At 41.7% G+C, this 16,371-nt stretch overlaps 3 protein-coding genes across 6 annotated transcripts; 1 reads left to right on the top strand and 2 right to left on the bottom strand.

Annotated features, from left to right (window-relative positions):
* Nucleotides 1–252: 252 nt before the first annotated feature.
* On the bottom strand, nucleotides 253–6,349 carry Gdh (glutamate dehydrogenase, mitochondrial). The gene is made up of 8 exons (XM_076824142.1): nucleotides 5,529–6,349; nucleotides 2,507–2,707; nucleotides 1,963–2,196; nucleotides 1,728–1,885; nucleotides 1,492–1,647; nucleotides 1,214–1,424; nucleotides 978–1,132; nucleotides 253–898 (listed from the first exon to the last, which is right to left on the bottom strand). Exons 1-8 carry the CDS (start codon nucleotides 5,959–5,961, stop codon nucleotides 782–784), a joined length of 1,665 nt encoding a protein of 554 aa, XP_076680257.1. The 5' UTR covers nucleotides 5,962–6,349; the 3' UTR covers nucleotides 253–781.
* Nucleotides 6,350–7,241: 892 nt separating this feature from the next.
* Nucleotides 7,242–11,022, top strand: LOC143375384 (DIS3-like exonuclease 2). The gene is made up of 8 exons (XM_076824395.1): nucleotides 7,242–7,834; nucleotides 7,896–8,581; nucleotides 8,653–8,914; nucleotides 9,027–9,544; nucleotides 9,611–9,905; nucleotides 9,992–10,185; nucleotides 10,263–10,545; nucleotides 10,632–11,022. The coding sequence occupies exons 1-8, from the start codon at nucleotides 7,637–7,639 to the stop codon at nucleotides 10,740–10,742; spliced, it is 2,547 nt and encodes an 848-aa protein (XP_076680510.1). The 5' UTR covers nucleotides 7,242–7,636; the 3' UTR covers nucleotides 10,743–11,022.
* On the bottom strand, nucleotides 11,009–16,215 carry March6 (membrane-associated ring finger (C3HC4) 6). Of its 4 annotated transcripts, none has more exons than XM_076824388.1 (6): nucleotides 16,062–16,215; nucleotides 15,316–15,744; nucleotides 14,194–15,231; nucleotides 13,443–14,099; nucleotides 12,908–13,361; nucleotides 11,009–12,819 (listed from the first exon to the last, which is right to left on the bottom strand). In XM_076824388.1, the coding sequence occupies exons 2-6, from the start codon at nucleotides 15,700–15,702 to the stop codon at nucleotides 12,071–12,073; spliced, it is 3,285 nt and encodes a 1,094-aa protein (XP_076680503.1). In that variant the 5' UTR covers nucleotides 15,703–15,744; nucleotides 16,062–16,215; the 3' UTR covers nucleotides 11,009–12,070. The 4 variants fall into 4 exon arrangements, with proteins under 4 accessions (XP_076680503.1, XP_076680505.1, XP_076680506.1 ...); XM_076824390.1 differs by having other exon boundaries at nucleotides 16,041–16,178; XM_076824391.1 differs by lacking the exon at nucleotides 16,062–16,215 and adding an exon at nucleotides 15,821–16,006.
* Between the last annotated feature and the right edge of the window lie 156 nt (nucleotides 16,216–16,371).

Genomic DNA, 16,371 nt, shown 5'->3' with positions numbered 1-16,371 from the left:
TGGTCGTTTTGAACAGAAAGAGTAAAATGTAATAGAAATTAACGGAGCTCGCGTTGCGCGTAAGCTGTAGCCACAAGTGCACGTGCACTCTTTATTACACCCCAAGGACATTTGTATTAAACGTGAGAATTAAAACATCCTCGATAAGTCGGTTGTAGCTCTGCGTTGCTGTTATACTTTGTGTAGTTACTGAAATTGGCAATCGAGGCTGACTTACAAATTACAAGGGTCAATGAATAATGGGGATAAAGCTGATGAAGAGTGCAAGTTTATTGACATACTCTTGAAATGTATAACAATATTACCGTACGATACATCCGCGCTTTTCGATTTAGCAGAAATGTCCCATTACAAATGGCATTTCTGCGACTCGTTTCTCATAAATAATTATCGAAAGGGAGATATAAAAATGCGCCGACGTTGCACCGACTGATATCGTCCGGTGGATTTGCGGATCGGGAGTGAAATACTTTTGTTCTAGACGCCACTTCGCGCGGCAATACGCGATTCGGACACTTCCCCGTGTCCCGCGCGGAAGTACCACACGCGGCGTACGCGCGAGCGTAGAAATTTATTAGGCAAACTATTACGATGCATCCGCGGAACGTATCACGCGACGATGTACAACGGTATATTTCCTCTGCTAGCCTCGGCCCTTCGTCGCTGTGACTGGACAGCGACCAGCTTCGGCAGAGATCGCGAATAGTCTTTAAAATACTGACTCATACTTTCTTGCGATCGTCTCGTTACTGACCTCAATTTATGCGATTTACTTTCGTACTTAAAATGCGAGACCCGCTTCGGAGTAAGTGGTGAATATCTTCTCGATCGAATTGGCGTAAGCCGCTGTCCTCAAGTCCAAGCCGAGGTTGAATTTCATCGCAGTTTTCATGATAGCCTGGAACGAAATCGGACGTGAAATTCATTGGAATACGGCGAGTTATTCGCCAGCAGCGAGGAATAAGAAAGACAGATACCCTAGCAGATCTCTCCATGGTATAATCCAAACCAGAGTGGACGATGTCTTTCTCGGAGGCACCAGAGATACGTTTCTGGAAAGCCTCGGATGGTGTGACGGGAATCCGGCCCCCGACACGGCCGAACCTACGTTCCAGCGACTCCTGTACAGATTCTACGAAGAGCGATTCAACGGGTTCATAAGGTCAGCCTAGATTTCACGAATAACTGCCACGCTGGCTATTTATTAACGTACCCAGCAGGTGATGGTTGGACTCTCTTTCGTATTTGAAAGTAAGACGACCGTAGGACACGTGATTCAGATTCTTCAACCACTCGAAGAAGGACACTGTAACACCACCGGCGTTGATGTACAGGTCCGGTATGACGAGGATATTCCTGTCAATTAGAATCTTATCGGCAGCTGGGGTGGTTGGTCCGTTGGCAGCTTCGGCTATGATTTTAGCCTAAACGACACGGTATCGTTGAGTAAAACCAGGTAAAATTTATACAGAGCGTTGGCACGATCTTTACCTGAATGCGAGGAGCATTTTCCGTAGTAATAACTTTCTCAACAGCGGCAGGAATAAATATATCACAAGGCTCGTACATGAGATTCTCACCCTGGTACGGCTCGGCACCAGAGAAGCCCACGATAGTGCCGTTCTCTATACGGTAGTCTTCCAGTTGCTAGAGGAAGGAGCAATCCGATTAACAACGCTACGTGGTCGGCATAATTTTTCGTCGCCGGTTCAAGGTCGTCACTTTACCTTGGGATCGATACCTTCCGGATTGTAGATAGCACCGTCGTGTTCAATTACTCCTATGCAAGCGGCACCGGCGCGATGCAAGTAACGCATCGAGTGCAAGCCAACGTTACCGAAACCTTGCACGATGAACGTCTTCCCTCCCCAGCCGGGCGTAGTGCCTGCAATCCATCGAGCCCGTAGATTCGTGGCCCTCGGCGCGAGCAAGTGGAAGGAACGGTACTCGACTGTGACTCACCGATCATACTCATGTAGTTAGCTTCGTTGATAAAGTTCTCCAGGCCGTGGAACACACCTCGGCCTGTCGCGGATATGCGCCCGTGAATTCCACCTTGATTGATAGGCTTTCCCGTCACGCAGGCATGGGCATTGATGTCCAAGTGGCCTATGGTCTTCGCGTACGTGTCGGCGATCCAGGACATCTCACGCACACCGGTTCCCATGTCCGGGGCAGGCACGTCGACTCCGGGCCCTACAAGTTCAAGCAATTGGCAACTACTCCGGTACAAAGAGATTCCCGTTCGCGTCTGTGATTCTTTAATTGTATCGCATTCGCCTGGAAGATGCAACGGTGTATCCAGTCACGCGAATTCCGATGATTGAATTAGCTAGGAGCAGCTGCGCTCCGGTTGAATTCAGAGATAGCGTGTTATCGTAAGACAAATTCGCCGAGAAATTTAGTCAAAACAAATGGATTTCGTCGGAATGATAACTCGAGCAATAAATTTTTTACAGAGAAGCTTAGCGCTCGAAAAGAAGGAACGACGGTGGTAGAATCCTACCGATGAAGCCTTTCTTCGCAAGCTCCAACGTGAACCTCCTGGTGATTTTCTCCAGCTCGTGTTCGGAGTACAATTTCGGATTAATCTTGACGCCGGCCTTAGCCCCACCGAATGGAACGTCCACGCAGGCACACTTGAAAGTCATTAGCGCCGACAAAGCCTTCACCTCGTCCCGCGATACGTCCATCGAGAAACGAATACCTAAAAAGAAGAGGAGCAAACACGCTGCAATATTTCTGATAGAATCTCTTGGCTCGCTACATGCTGCAACAACGCTAAATATAAACTCGGACAGTAGGGTGTACACGCGCGAGGCGATATTTCTTTTTTTTCTCAAGAACCTTTAGAGTCGTCGGTTAAAACCTGCTGGATATAAAGTAATAGATAAGGCTAACGGAAAGGATTACTTTACTATCATTTAATCGCACGGTCTTATAAGCATCGGCGGGGAAGCTTTAAGCGGCACCAGGAAAGCGCAGAGACATTAGCGGTAAAAATTCGCTGGACGATCGTGTAAATGGTAGCAATTTAGAAACAGTAGAATGTAATTCGCGGGGGACTTGCACGGTGTAAAATAATCTTCCAGCTTCCTTCAAGAAATTACGCAATGGACGCTTCGATCTTTAGGCGATAATATTGCACGTTAACAGAGATTCTCTGTACCGCGCACACACGAGCGGATCTATTTTTATTCGAAAACGCCCATCCTGAGTGGCAACACGTCGTAAATTGACTGCTGACGAAAGTAGTCAATATTGCGCAAAAGTTATCGCTCCGAAATAGTTATACAACTGTGGACCGTCTAGTTCTTCTGTCCCAGAATGGCTCCTTTAATCATTCTTTTAAATAACATCTGGAACGCGTGCTGGGCCATTCGCAGAATTCCAAGTATGGTTTTTAAGGACGTAAAAATTAGGGTCTACGCAAAAACAGGCTTTTGAAAAAAACGGGTTTTGAATTTTCACAAAAAAATATATAATTAAAATGGTAGATCAATTTTTGTACTTATTTTAAAAGTATTCAGTTTCCTTAATATTCGTGGAATTACAAAAATATAACAAAATAAAATATACTGTATCTATGCAAAACCAAATAAATAAATAAGGAAATTAAATTAACTAAAATCCGTACAATCTTTGAGTTCATTTAATATTTATGAATCTGCAGAAATATAACACAATAAAATAGACTGCGTACAAAACCAAATGAAAGAAAAAATAAAATCCGCACAAAACATACATTCTTTACAGTGGTACCAAATTATAAATCTTCATTCCATTTAGTATTTTTCTTCGGAAAATACGAACTCGCGAATATTAGTTTTACAGTAATGAGTAAACTGTTACATAAGTACGAATTCAGCGAGAACAGCGGATCTACACGGGTTTCTGGTAAAGATAAGAAAAGTTTGAGGCTCGCCAAGAGCATTGACCTTATGAATCATGACATTGGCACGATAGTTGCAACTGCCAAACTCTCTTGGATTTAAATCGCGAATCAGATGGTTAGCTAATGTTTGGCAGGGAAGGGGGGAAAAGGTAGACAGCTTGGCATCGTCGTGCAACTTTGCATCGCCTTATTCTAACTATAGAGCAAAAAGATCTCCGACTGATCGCCGAGCGTGTATCTTCGACGAATGCTTTATAAATTTTCATTATTCCTGAGGCGAGTTACGCAATGGGCGCGCCAGCCGAGCGTTCCTTTAATTCACGAGACACGCTGCAAAGCATCTGCCTCGCGCGACTGATTTGAAATCTTAATTGAAACAGAAATCCGTTCCGATGGACTGTCGCAAGCACTATCAATAGACAAATGTTTGTTAACAGCTTTAGGGTAGCACAGAGTGGACGAGGTAATTATAATGCTGCGTCGAGGAACGATAGTCGACAGCGGCCAAGGTAATTTGTTTACTTGGCTCGTGGTGAAACACTCGCCGATTCTGCTTCACACGTGATTGCTAAGGACGAGCTCATACAAATTTATATCAAGGAGACGGCGATACATACACGGAGTGAATCATCCGAAAGGGTACACCTAAATACCTTTATTGCTTTCGAAGATACCGAAATATCGCGTCCAAGTTGACGTTGTACGGTTGGAATGGGCGGATATAACGAGAGTAGACCGGGAGATGTGTTAATTGCAACGTGCATTTATATTCGCGGGCGCACGAGAGAATTAATCGGTGTAACATAATCTGCGTGAGTAACGAAGTTTCCAAACGCAGACTAAACATACACGTATGCTGTTTATCATACCCGACCATCTAGCTGTAGGTCGTTAAAAAACACAACATCAATAATTGCTTCTAAGTAGTTACACCCCGTTCAGTTTTTTGCTCGAACGATCGTGCGATAGAAGCAAGAACAGCCGGCATCCTAGAGGACTTTTGTTTTCGACACTTGCGTTATGCTAAGTTTATTTAACTAGAGGCAGAGAGTCGTATATTATCTTTAAACACGTTCGGTACGTGTCCCTACGTAATACGTATACACTGTCGATAATCTGGTCTCGCAGAATCGAGGTTAAAACCGCATGTTGTAACGTACGAAGCCTTAAAATTGCCGTAAGTGTCACGAGTCTAATCATATTATTTAAACGTAAAGGACCGATTACGGTAAATTCAGAAGTTTTGCAGAAAAACGGACGCACGCGTGGCTGGGACGAATTTACTTTAAAAAATTTCGCGAATGTTTCGCGTCGTCGTCGATGACGTAATTTATGCGTTATCGATATCGAATTGAAGCAGTCACAGGTAACCGAGGCGGAAAGAAAGAATTACTTGAAACTTGCTCTGTAAAAGAAGGTATAAACGATAGCTGTGTTACGTGCGTTTAACCGTTATCAATGTCATGAGAAACGAGTGTAAACGCACGATAGTCGATATAGAAATCATTATCGGTTGCAGTATCCGAGTAGCGGTCGAAAAGAACTAATCGATATTCGACACGGCAAGAATCCTGCGGATGTTCGAGGGGAAATGTATTATTGCGAGCGCAGGCGATGAATTTTAGAACTTTACCTCCTTTGCAGGGTGTTCTATGGGTGGAATGCTGCGCGCGATAGCCAGTGATCATCTCATAGTCGCCCGAGTCGCGCCTCAGGGGGAAAGTGGTCTCGAGGATGTGGTCACATGGTTCCATGAGCATCAGGATACCCTTCACCTTCTTCTTCCTCTCTTCCACGCTGATCCTAGAAAGTTTGCCGATATCCTCGACCAGTTTGTCTTCGACGATCTGACAAGCACGATGAAAGAAGTATTCGACCATGTCGAAGAACTTCGGGTTCGCTTCTGAGGGTATCTCCTTGAGTCGGTCGGGTATCTGATGATCGGCGTAACCGCGTGCTTGAAATGCCGGCACAATACGTATCAACGTATTGTGGACAATGTCATTATTACATGGTACTTGTTTCAACGCGATCGACGATCTGGTCAGTTTCCGTACGTGAAACATTTTTCTGCGATAGCTCTCTTTGGCGTACTGTGTGGTGCAACTGTTCCACCGACTCCGCGACTCCCTCTAACCTCTAACACACACGCCTCGGTAGCTCGGCACCTTCTTTCTCTCCACCTCCACACACTGAAAACGTCCGTTACTCTCCCTCTCTATCCTCTGATCTTCCTATCCGATCCCTCTCGGTGCCTCTCGGAGCTTAGGCTCTCGACCGACTGGCGAGAGCAACTGTGTTCCTTTAGTACCGATCGAACAACCTTACCTTTCCGCCGCGTTCCGGACACCAACTTCTCTACCTACCACCTCACACCACCGTGCTTGCCAAGTAGTCCAATCGCTTCGGCTACCTGCCAACTGCCAACTCGAGCCTCTGTCCTCAGCCCTCCACCTCTCTCCGCTTCTCTCTAACGCGAGCTAACGCGAACGAACGTTACTGCCAACGTTTACCTATCAAATCTGCCTATACGATTCACTGAGATTTGTTGCATCGCACTGTTTGCTCTCGCTAACGTCGACAGGCAGCTGTCCCCGCCTTAGAGCATATAAACATGGAGGAAGCATGCAGTGGGCGAAAATGTAGACAGCGGTAGAAAGAGAAAGATGTACATTGGGGACGCCCTCTCTCTTTCTAGCGCCTTTTGATGTTAGAAAGAGAGAGGGTGTCCCCAATGCAGTGGTGGGTCCGTGTTTTACCTAACGTAGAAAAGTGAATTCTCTATGCGCAGAATAAGACGTAGTAAATAGCTTAACTTTATTACGATCATGTATTTTACTGTATAAAATCATATTGTTCGAAAAAACCGTTGCGGACTGTGTAATGCCATAACCTGCATGGACATATCGTATTCATTAAATTCAGAATTGCAACATACTTATCGTTGGATGATGAATTTTTCCAACTATCTAAAAGTAGAACTGCATCTTTGGATTCCACTCTGATTATTGAGTTTTTTTGTAATCTTGAAATTTTGCGTTAAGTAAATTATTTGACAGTGTCTTTCGAGTTGGAATTTTATAAGTTGGATTCAATTTATGAACAAAGTTCCTAAAGTGGTCAGTTTCAATAATACTTAATGGAATGTTACATCCAAAGAAATAATCTGCTGAAGCTTTATCAGTTTCTTCGGAATGCTTCCTCTAGGTTTATATGCTCTAAGGCCCCCGTATGTCCCCGGCTATCCATTATGCGATTGGTAGTACGCGTTGTTCCCAGTGTTTTCCATTAACGCGCAAATGCTTCGCCGTGGCTTATTAATTCGAATAAGGGAAACGAAAATGCGAGAATGAAAGATGATATCGCGATGAGTTACTTTAAAAATCCCGTTGAATTCAGACAGCGAATGAAGCCACACGGTGTCGCGTATCAGCTGAAATTATTATTTTCCTTAAATCGGGATTATATTTTCGTTGGGTTTAGAGAAGGTGGACAGTTCGATATTAAGCACATCATCTATCTCTCGCCTTTCGCATTTAACTCTCTTGCCGTTGGAACCGACAGTAATCCCCGTTGTAAAATAACCTAAATTTCTTGCATTCTTTGTCTAACTTTCTTCGCGTGAAAAAGCGTGCATCGACAATACGTTATCGTCCATAAAACAACGATCGTATGATATAAATACTTCTCGTTTCAGTTCTGAATCCATTTAAACGTATAGTTGCACGTCAAGCTTGCAGCATGTCCGAAGAAGTAAACCCCTCGGGTCCTATTAAAAAAAAACAACGTAATAAAGGCAAAAGCCTCGTACAAAATGATAGTAAAAAAGTAATTGCAAAAGGATTATCGAGCAAACCAATGTGCTCGAAGCAGCCTCAAAAAGAGGGAGCACCTTGCCACAATAACAGTCAGGATGCTTTGCAACAGACATTCAAGCAGGTAAAATTTTTTTTTTCTCTCTCTAAACATCAGCCCATTTAAACGTTGATGTTTTTTATAGAAAAAACAAAAGAGTTTTGAAGTGAGGAAGGAGCAAAGTAAATTAGTAAAAAAAGGACAGCAAAAACGTGATTGCAAGAACAGCGAAGAAGTTATAGAAATAGCGAAGGAGAACAGTAAAATAGATAATGATGCTGGGGGAGAGAATGGAGCTAACGATCAGAAAAGTTCTAAACGCTTGCTAGGAAGAGAGTCATTTCTTGAACATATTCCCGTGAAACAAATTGATAAGCTTTTGAAGGATCAGAACCCAGACAACATAGAATACATGGAAGGATATCTGCGTATCAATCCCAAGTTTTTTAAACACGCATATTTGTCTTTCAACGACGATCAACGGGATCTATTGATCATTGGTTTAAGAGACAGAAATCGAGCTTTCGAGGGGGACTACGTCGTAGCTCGCATTCATCCTCCGGACAAATGGCACACCGTTCCGGGGGGACAGAAGCAGAAGACTGGCGTCATTGTTTGTATACGCGAAGAAATACATCCGAGAACAACAATCGGACATCTAAAACACGACGGTGTATCTACAATTTTCTATCCTAGGGATAAACGTATTCCATTGTTGAAAATAGTCCCCGCGTCGCTACCAAAGGGGTTCCTTAACCAGCCGAGCATATACGAGGATACATTGTTCCTAGCAGCCGTAACTAATTGGGTGAAACCTTACTTTGTAGTTGGGTATGATAGTAATTTAAAAGGCCGAACAATTTTTAATATCAAAGTTTATTAACATGTTATAATTGTTGCAGGAGAGTCGTAGAAATAGTTGGAACTGCGGGTGATATAAAAGCCGAATCGCTCGCTATATTATCCGAACACAATATAGACGTAACACCTTATAGCCAAGAATTAATGGAAGGTCTTCCGAGTAGCGACTATGTGATAATGAAAGACGATTTGTGGGATAGAGAAGATTGGAGAGACACATGTGTGTTTACTATCGATCCTGAGTCTGCGGTCGATTTAGACGATGCAGTTTCTTGTAAAGTTTTGGAAAATGGACACTATGAAGTAATTTCTCGTTATTCAGAAGTACCTTTCGTATAATTAACTTATTATACATCTAGTTGTTATTATATTTTCTTATTACACATCTAGGTGTTATTATATTTTCTTATTATAGATTGGTGTACATATATCTGATGTTACTCATTTTTTGGAGTTTTTAACTCCATTAGATGATGAAGTTGCAAAACGAGCAACAACTGTTTACATGACCGACAATGTGTACCATATGTTACCGAAACAGCTCTGTCAAGTGTGTTCTCTAGTACCTGGTCAAGATAAGCTAACATTTTCCGTCATTTGGCAAATGACAAGAAATGGAAAAGTGACCGGATTTCGTATCTCTAAGACCATAATAAATTCATGCTGCCAAATGACTTACAAACACGCTCAGGCATTTATTGAAAATCCAAACAATAAGTGGCCTGACGATTTTTTAAAAATAAGTGAGAATTATAGTGTTAACGATTTATCGAAAGCAGTAAATATTTTGTATAATTTAAGTGTCGAACTGCGTAGTGAAAGATTAGGGAATGGTGCTTTAACGATACATCAGCCAAAATTACACGTCGCAATTGATAGAAATACTGGATTACCAATATCTTACAGCATCGAAGAGCTAAAAGACAGCAATAGGTATAAATATTGCTTTCTGATAAAAATCAGTGCTCCGGACGGATTATTTAAATAACTGCGTTTTAGGCTTATAGAAGAGTTTATGTTGCTAGCTAATACAACAGTGGCTACATATTTGTACAAGGAATTTCCCGAGACTGCTTTATTACGTAATCATAGAGAACCTTCGAAGTTTGTTCTCAAGGGAACCAAAGATACTTTACAAAAATTTGGAATTAATTTAGAAATCGAATCATCGGCATCTTTAGACGCTAGCATCAAACGTTACGAAGAAAAATTAGAATCGGAATGTAACGAGGTTGATGATACAGTGAAATACAGGATGATGGTCATCTATAATCTTTGCTCCAAAGCTATGAATGTACGATCTTTTATTTATGTATATAACTCGCTATTGTATAAGATTTTATCAACGTAACAGCTTTACATAATTTCGTGTATTCGCAGCGTGCCACCTACAAACGTTCGTCTACTGTTAACGCAGAAGAGGAGTTGAGACATTACGCTTTAAATGTGCCGTTTTATACGCATTTTACTTCCCCGATTAGGCGATACCCTGATTGCGTGGTTCACCGTTTACTTTATAAGGCCATACGTGACGAAGTATTACCCCAACAATGGACGCAAAAGTTGTGTACGGCGTAAGTTACTGAAGATACGACGAGTAGCACTATATAAGAACATTTGATTAATCTTGGTGTTGTTTCTACCACTATAGAATAGCTAGAAATTGTAATATAAAGAAGTACACTGCCAAACTAGCCCAGGAACAAAGTAGCTTATTGTACTTCACATATTTAATAGATTTAAATGGCCCTATTATCACTATGGGTATCGTGTTAGATGTAAAAGAGCAGAGTGTAGATGTTATACTATGTAAAGGGGGCATAAAATTGAAGATTTATTTCGTGGATTTGAAAAAGCTGGCAACTATTAAATATTCCACAGAATATTCAGTTCCAACCATAAGTATATCCTGGAAACAACCTGCTGTTACTCAGGTAACATAAAATATGCATATTACTGTTCCAAAAGAGAAAGAAATTGGATACGAAACAATTTCAATAACTTGCCCGATATATTCCAGGTAATAAATATGTTTAGTTTATTATATTTGAGGATTGAGAAACATCCTGTGTCATATCAACCAACTGGTATTCTTTTACCACCGAATCAGGAGACAAAGTTGGAACAATGATTAATTTGTTAATCCTGACGTAAATTACTGTATTTTGGGCACATCAATGCAAACACATCTTCATCTCTGTACACATGTATATGTGACTGAAATTTTTTACTTTTCGAACATATGCATATGTATTTATTTTGTTAAACATTTTTAGATGTACGATACATTGTGTGTATATATTTTTTAATGAATTCTTTTACCAAGACGAAAGTCACACTTATGCTGTAAAGATATTTTATACACAGAATCAAAACAAGTAAAGTGCAGAAAATAAATTCTTTTACATGGATCTTTTTTATTTCGATAATGCTTTAAAGTACATTGCGAAAACATTTTTACATCTTTATGACCGTACGATTTCATTAATTTCTGAAGTATTGGTACGTATACAAATAAATAGTTTTTACTTACACCTAACTTTGTACATAAAATTATGTATATCATACGCAAAATATATGTTTTGTATATATACGGACTAATGAAGCCAAATTACTGCTTAAAACTTTTATTCTCATATAAAAAAGACTTCACATAATAGATCTAAGAATTTTATGATTCTTTCTTGTATAGTTACATGTATATAACAAATTTGCTAATTCCAGAATAATGTAATGCTCCACGTAACGACAAATTAGCACAACTATTCGAGGTCTAACGTTTAACAGTATCCTACGATTTAGACAGGGAAAGCAATATGTACTAGACTTTGCGGGGAATACGAATTTCTTCATTTCCATCGAACTGTAGGTATTTCCTAGTTTTATTTAAATTGATTTCAAACATTACTCGTTTACAATAAAATAGGATTGTTACTTCGCTGCTAATCAATTTTTCTCAATTAAAATGTAGCTCCACTTTCACAACAGCTCTCTTACTTTGAGATCTACTTTCTAAGAGATTGATTAAGGTTTACTTGAACTTTGTACATCGTATCTCTACAGTTGAAAATGTTAAATTTATGGCCTACTTAAAAATCGATTCCTTTGATCGACAATGATCAAATAACATTATTTCAAATCTCTCTTTCTTCGAGTCATATTCGTTCGTTATCGTTATCGCGGAAGATGTCAGTTGTTGCTTTGAGACAAATTACTTTAACAATTTCGATAAGTAAAGATATCAGCGATTTGCAATGTATCGAACAGGAAAGCGATACATTGAATAACAGTCTTTTTAATGTATCCAGTATCGCTTACATTAATAAATTATAATAGTAAAAATTAAGATATAATCAACATAAGTTAGTGTATGTTATAGTTAAGCGCAATAGAGGCTGTACATTAGAGAATTTTTCATTAATTTGATATCACCACTGAGAAACAGTTACACTAGCCGCGTTAGCTTGACGCTTGTGGCTGTTGCTGTTGCGACTGAGATTTATTTCGATGCTCGTAATTTACTAGTCTTTGTCCCACGAGGTATTTGTCATTCTTTATATGCTCGTAAAGCTTTTTGAACTGGCGAATTTGGAAATAAATAACAATGCACACCAAGTTTATTAGCACGAGAAACGGGTACAAACGTCTGGCAATAAGGATCTGCGTTTGTAAATTTGTGATCAAAAGTGGGACTATTCCATAGGCCACGGCGTAAGGAACAGCTAGAGCAAGACCGAAGCAACATATTACTGGAGCTGCCAATTCAGTAACGATGAACTTCAAATCTATTTCCCTAATGCCATCGTTGTACGCTCGTTCAATTGCCAGGCGAATTCTCCAGTCCGGTCCCATCATAGTAATGGCCGTTGCTATTTTTGTGTATAGTACACCCAGGGCCCAATCTTGCCAGATAAACAAGATAGGATTCTGTTCGAGCGGTACATGTAAAGGTACCAGGACCACTAATTGAAGAAGAAGACCAAACAGGAGTGGTATTAAACCAATAAGTAGGAAAAATGCAACGAATGCCTTGACGCCTATGATTGCCCAATGTTTTACTCGGTCTAAGACAGCTCTTCGTCCACGCGGTAACCAAGAGAGTGCCAGGGCTAATCCTCTTGCTGCGGCCCAGCATACATACGTTCCACAGGCTACCGTGTACACTTCGTGAACTCGTCCGGATAAAGCCACTACAGCTTCGCTAGTTTCTGCGAAATTAAACGAAGAGCAGAGTTTAGAATAGAGAAGTTGTTATAAGTAGAATTTAGCGGTCCGTGTGGTTAAAAGGAAACTTACCGGTTCCACTTAAAGTAGGTGGTAAGACCGGTGGAGATGGAGCAGGAGCTCCAACCATCCACAGGGCCATTACTCTGCGCCCAAGCCACACAGGGAGAGTCATTGCTATCAAGCTAGCGATAACAAGGGACACGCAAACGCAGAATAAGAGACTGACCAGCCGAGCAGGGAACCAACGCGGTCTGATGTAGGGTTGAAAACCTATTGGCCCTTCTCTTTGCAATAATGCCTGATGCGCAGCACCCAAGTCCGGGTGTTGTGGCTCTTCGATCACCGCTGGCCCTGGATCCTCCGTTTGATCTCGTAGCAGATACGATTGTAAATCGAACATCCAGGCCACTACTCGACACCAGCCTCTTATTAGAGCTTTCAACCATGTACGTGTATGAGACTGCTCCAACAGCGCGGGAAGAATCACTTGCAGCAGTAACAGCTCCAAAGACAACTCGCTCACCTACATTAAAAACACATAGAACGAAATAATATAACCACCGCGAGATCACGGCAAGGGAATTATTGTTTTATCTTATTTTACCTGAGCCTCGCTTTGAACGGTCACTGTGTATGGCAGGAATCCTGGCCATGCCCATCTTAAAAGTTTCACTGGCAACCATAACATTAACAGAATAGCTGTTCCAAATATAACTGCGGATGCCACGAGTCTCCTTACGTGTCTTAAAATTGGAAGATGTATCATCTCTTGGATAGGAGAGAAATCGGGATCGTTCAAGTTTCGCAAAAACCAAAGTACCCCTGGCCGTAACACTTCTCGCAATAACAGAATAAACGAAGCAAAATAATATATATAAATCATCCCTACCAACCAATGGATGAACATCGAAGTGCCAGGAGCAAGTCTAAACGAGGATTCTCGGTCCCTAAGCGTGGCGTCGAACATCGCTAATGAACAAATGTCTAACCACCAACCACAGACTAAAGGTAGCACCCCTATCTCGACAACGGACAGCAAAGAAACTTTCACTATAACGTAGCATAAGCCTAGTATACGCTGAGATCGTTGGAAACCTAAAAGGGCCGCGAGTGTATGAAGGACTACCAAACAAACGCCAATTACACAGTAACCGCATAATGTAGTTACTAATCCCTCGAAATGCGACGCTGCTACATATTCTTGTAGCCCTAATCCTGCTATAGCGAAACTACCAATATGGTAAGGGCAGAAAGCAAAAACCTGAAAATCAAAGGTAACATATCTCAAGTCACGAAAATACGTTGAGATTTAATTGCTTAACGTTTCGTTCGACTTGAAACGTATAGATACATACCATAATAAACAAGGTATTCAGCGAGATAACCCAGAAGACATGCTCAAGGAAAACCAGAGATCCATCCAAGCCTAAAAGGCGTTCCCAAGTTAACTCCTCGGCGGGTCTATCCCATTCCATTGGATTCCAGTTCGCCTCCTCGGCTTCTCCTTGTGCTTGACCTTCAACTTGTTCCCCCCACTCTTCACCAGCTCTTGCATTTGCTTGTTCCCCATCTACCCCCAGTTCGTCTCTTGGGGGCATTGGTTGTTCTACATCTCTCGGAGGTACAGGTGCTTCGACCTCTCTAGGAGGTATTAGTGGTTCTATGTTTCTGGGAGCCGCAGGTGGCACCATATCTCTAGGAGGTAGCTCCGCATTTCGGGGAGCCAACTGCGGTTCAATATCTCTACCAATTCCTTCAGCTTCGCCTATCCTCTGATTATCCGGTGGATTGTTCTCCTCTGCCCTGTGTCCTTCCGCGTATCCTGAATCGTCATTGAATGGATTCCCTGGCAGGGCAGGCAGCTCGTCTCCCGGGTCGCCATTGAATGGATTCCCCGGCGGAATGGGCGGTTCATCTCCTGGGTCGTCGTTAAACGGATTCTCCCGCAGCACCGGCAATTCGTCTCCCGAGTCGTCATTGAATGGATTCCCCGGCAGGATAGGCAGTTCGTCTCTCGGGCCGTCGTTGAACGGATTCTCTCGCAGGATAGGCAATTCGTCTCCCGAGTCGTCATTGAATGGATTCTCTGGCAGGATAGGCGGTTCGTCAACGAAAGGCGGGACATTATTGTTATCTTGGATTTCTTGCTGCGGAAGGGCTCTTTGCTCTTGAAACTGTTGGGGAGGAACTTCCACGTGCGGAGGATTATCAACTGGAGGCAACTGAACATTGTCCCTCTCGAGCCAGTCCGGGCCACCAGCGTGCAATATTTGTTCCCTTAACCACACCAAACCAATAAATGCGAATAGCGTACAAGTAACTACGAAGCAACCATGAAATACATCCGAAGATATATTTTCTGCGGATAGCATGTCCATTGGTAATGACATTATCTACAAGTAAAAGTGTCTTATTATTCTCTGCTCTGTCATTAAATTCCATTCGACTATATGTTTGCATTAGAAGAGATTACTTACTCGAACTAGATCCAGTGGTCCGCTAAACAATGCTCTGTACGTCCTGCAAGCAGTTAAGGGAACAACCCCCAGCCATGCAATTGCTACCAAAGTATAATGCAACCAGTATTTTACTGCCGTTACAATGCTGGAAAATAATCCGCCAACTACGTCTCTCAGCGGTAAACGGCGTGGCATGTCTGGGCTATAAATCGGTGTAAATGAAAAGCGGTATCCACAAAGCTCGCAGTACTCTTTACGCGAATAACGCATCCATTGTACTAAGCATTCTTGGTGTATCCATTTAATGCTGCCTGTGCATATGCATGGGTGAAACAAGGGTCTGTCTGAAAGTCCTTCGGATCGACAGACCCTACAGATATCTGCACCTAACATGTCCTCCGTCATGTTTGGTTCTCTTTGAAATAATTGATTAGAGTAACTGTGTTACTGGAACAAGAATGATGAATCGTTATTATATGATAATTACGGGCAGCATGTATAATTCATAAACGTTCGTAAATACAGTACAAAGGATGAAATATCGAACCGTAAGTGGTAACGATCACGAAGCTTTCCATGGATATATTCGTAAAGGTTACAAAACACGTCGAAATTTAACGATTACTACGGAGAAAAATAGGAAACTGACGGAAGTACAGAAGGTGCCACCGAATACCGGATATGTAACATATTTATTCGATCGCGAACGAAGTGATTCTACAAACTGATGAAACGTTATTTACAATGTAGTATTATTTGCTTACGCGTGTCTCGACAAAGATGCATGGAATCCAAAATTATCGTGCAAAACATTAAAAATGTCTACTGTTAGTTCCAGCTTTTTCTTTCTTGCGTTAACACACTTGCAACGTTCGCAATGAAAAAGTTACTGTGCTCCGTCAAGAATGCGAGTTATTCAACCTTATTCAACCGTCAGCCACGGAAAATGTCATTTTTTTCAGTAAATTGAACCTCACACGAACAATATATGCAATCATTTACGATTATTAAGCCGATGATAACTTTTTTTTTTCGATAGTGATTATCTTGGGATTATGTTTTGTACATTGCTCG

The sequence above is a fragment of the Andrena cerasifolii genome, chromosome 12, assembly GCF_050908995.1.
Source record: "Andrena cerasifolii isolate SP2316 chromosome 12, iyAndCera1_principal, whole genome shotgun sequence".
Classification (NCBI taxonomy): domain Eukaryota; kingdom Metazoa; phylum Arthropoda; class Insecta; order Hymenoptera; family Andrenidae; genus Andrena; species Andrena cerasifolii.
This window is presented reverse-complemented; position numbering and strand designations above follow the sequence as displayed.

What these genes read in the sequence shown, in the direction of transcription:
- Gdh (XM_076824142.1), bottom strand. Translation starts at nt 5,961, where the DNA reads ATGTTTCACGTACGGAAACTGACCAGATCGTCGATCGCGTTGAAACAA. An exon ending in TAACTACATGAGTATGATCG is followed by an intron (nt 1,886 to 1,962) that starts GTGAGTCACAGT and finishes GATGGATTGCAG; the next exon opens with GCACTACGCCCGGCTGGGGA. An exon ending in GTCCAACCATCACCTGCTGG is followed by an intron (nt 1,133 to 1,213) that starts GTACGTTAATAA and finishes CGCTCTTCGTAG; the next exon opens with AATCTGTACAGGAGTCGCTG.
- LOC143375384 (XM_076824395.1), top strand. Translation starts at nt 7,637, where the DNA reads ATGTCCGAAGAAGTAAACCCCTCGGGTCCTATTAAAAAAAAACAACGT. An exon ending in TGCAACAGACATTCAAGCAG is followed by an intron (nt 7,835 to 7,895) that starts GTAAAATTTTTT and finishes TGTTTTTTATAG; the next exon opens with AAAAAACAAAAGAGTTTTGA. An exon ending in TGGAAAATGGACACTATGAA is followed by an intron (nt 8,915 to 9,026) that starts GTAATTTCTCGT and finishes TTCTTATTATAG; the next exon opens with ATTGGTGTACATATATCTGA.
- March6 (XM_076824388.1), bottom strand. Translation starts at nt 15,702, where the DNA reads ATGACGGAGGACATGTTAGGTGCAGATATCTGTAGGGTCTGTCGATCC. An exon ending in GACCACTGGATCTAGTTCGA is followed by an intron (nt 15,232 to 15,315) that starts GTAAGTAATCTC and finishes TTTTACTTGTAG; the next exon opens with ATAATGTCATTACCAATGGA. An exon ending in TGAATACCTTGTTTATTATG is followed by an intron (nt 14,100 to 14,193) that starts GTATGTATCTAT and finishes TTTGATTTTCAG; the next exon opens with GTTTTTGCTTTCTGCCCTTA.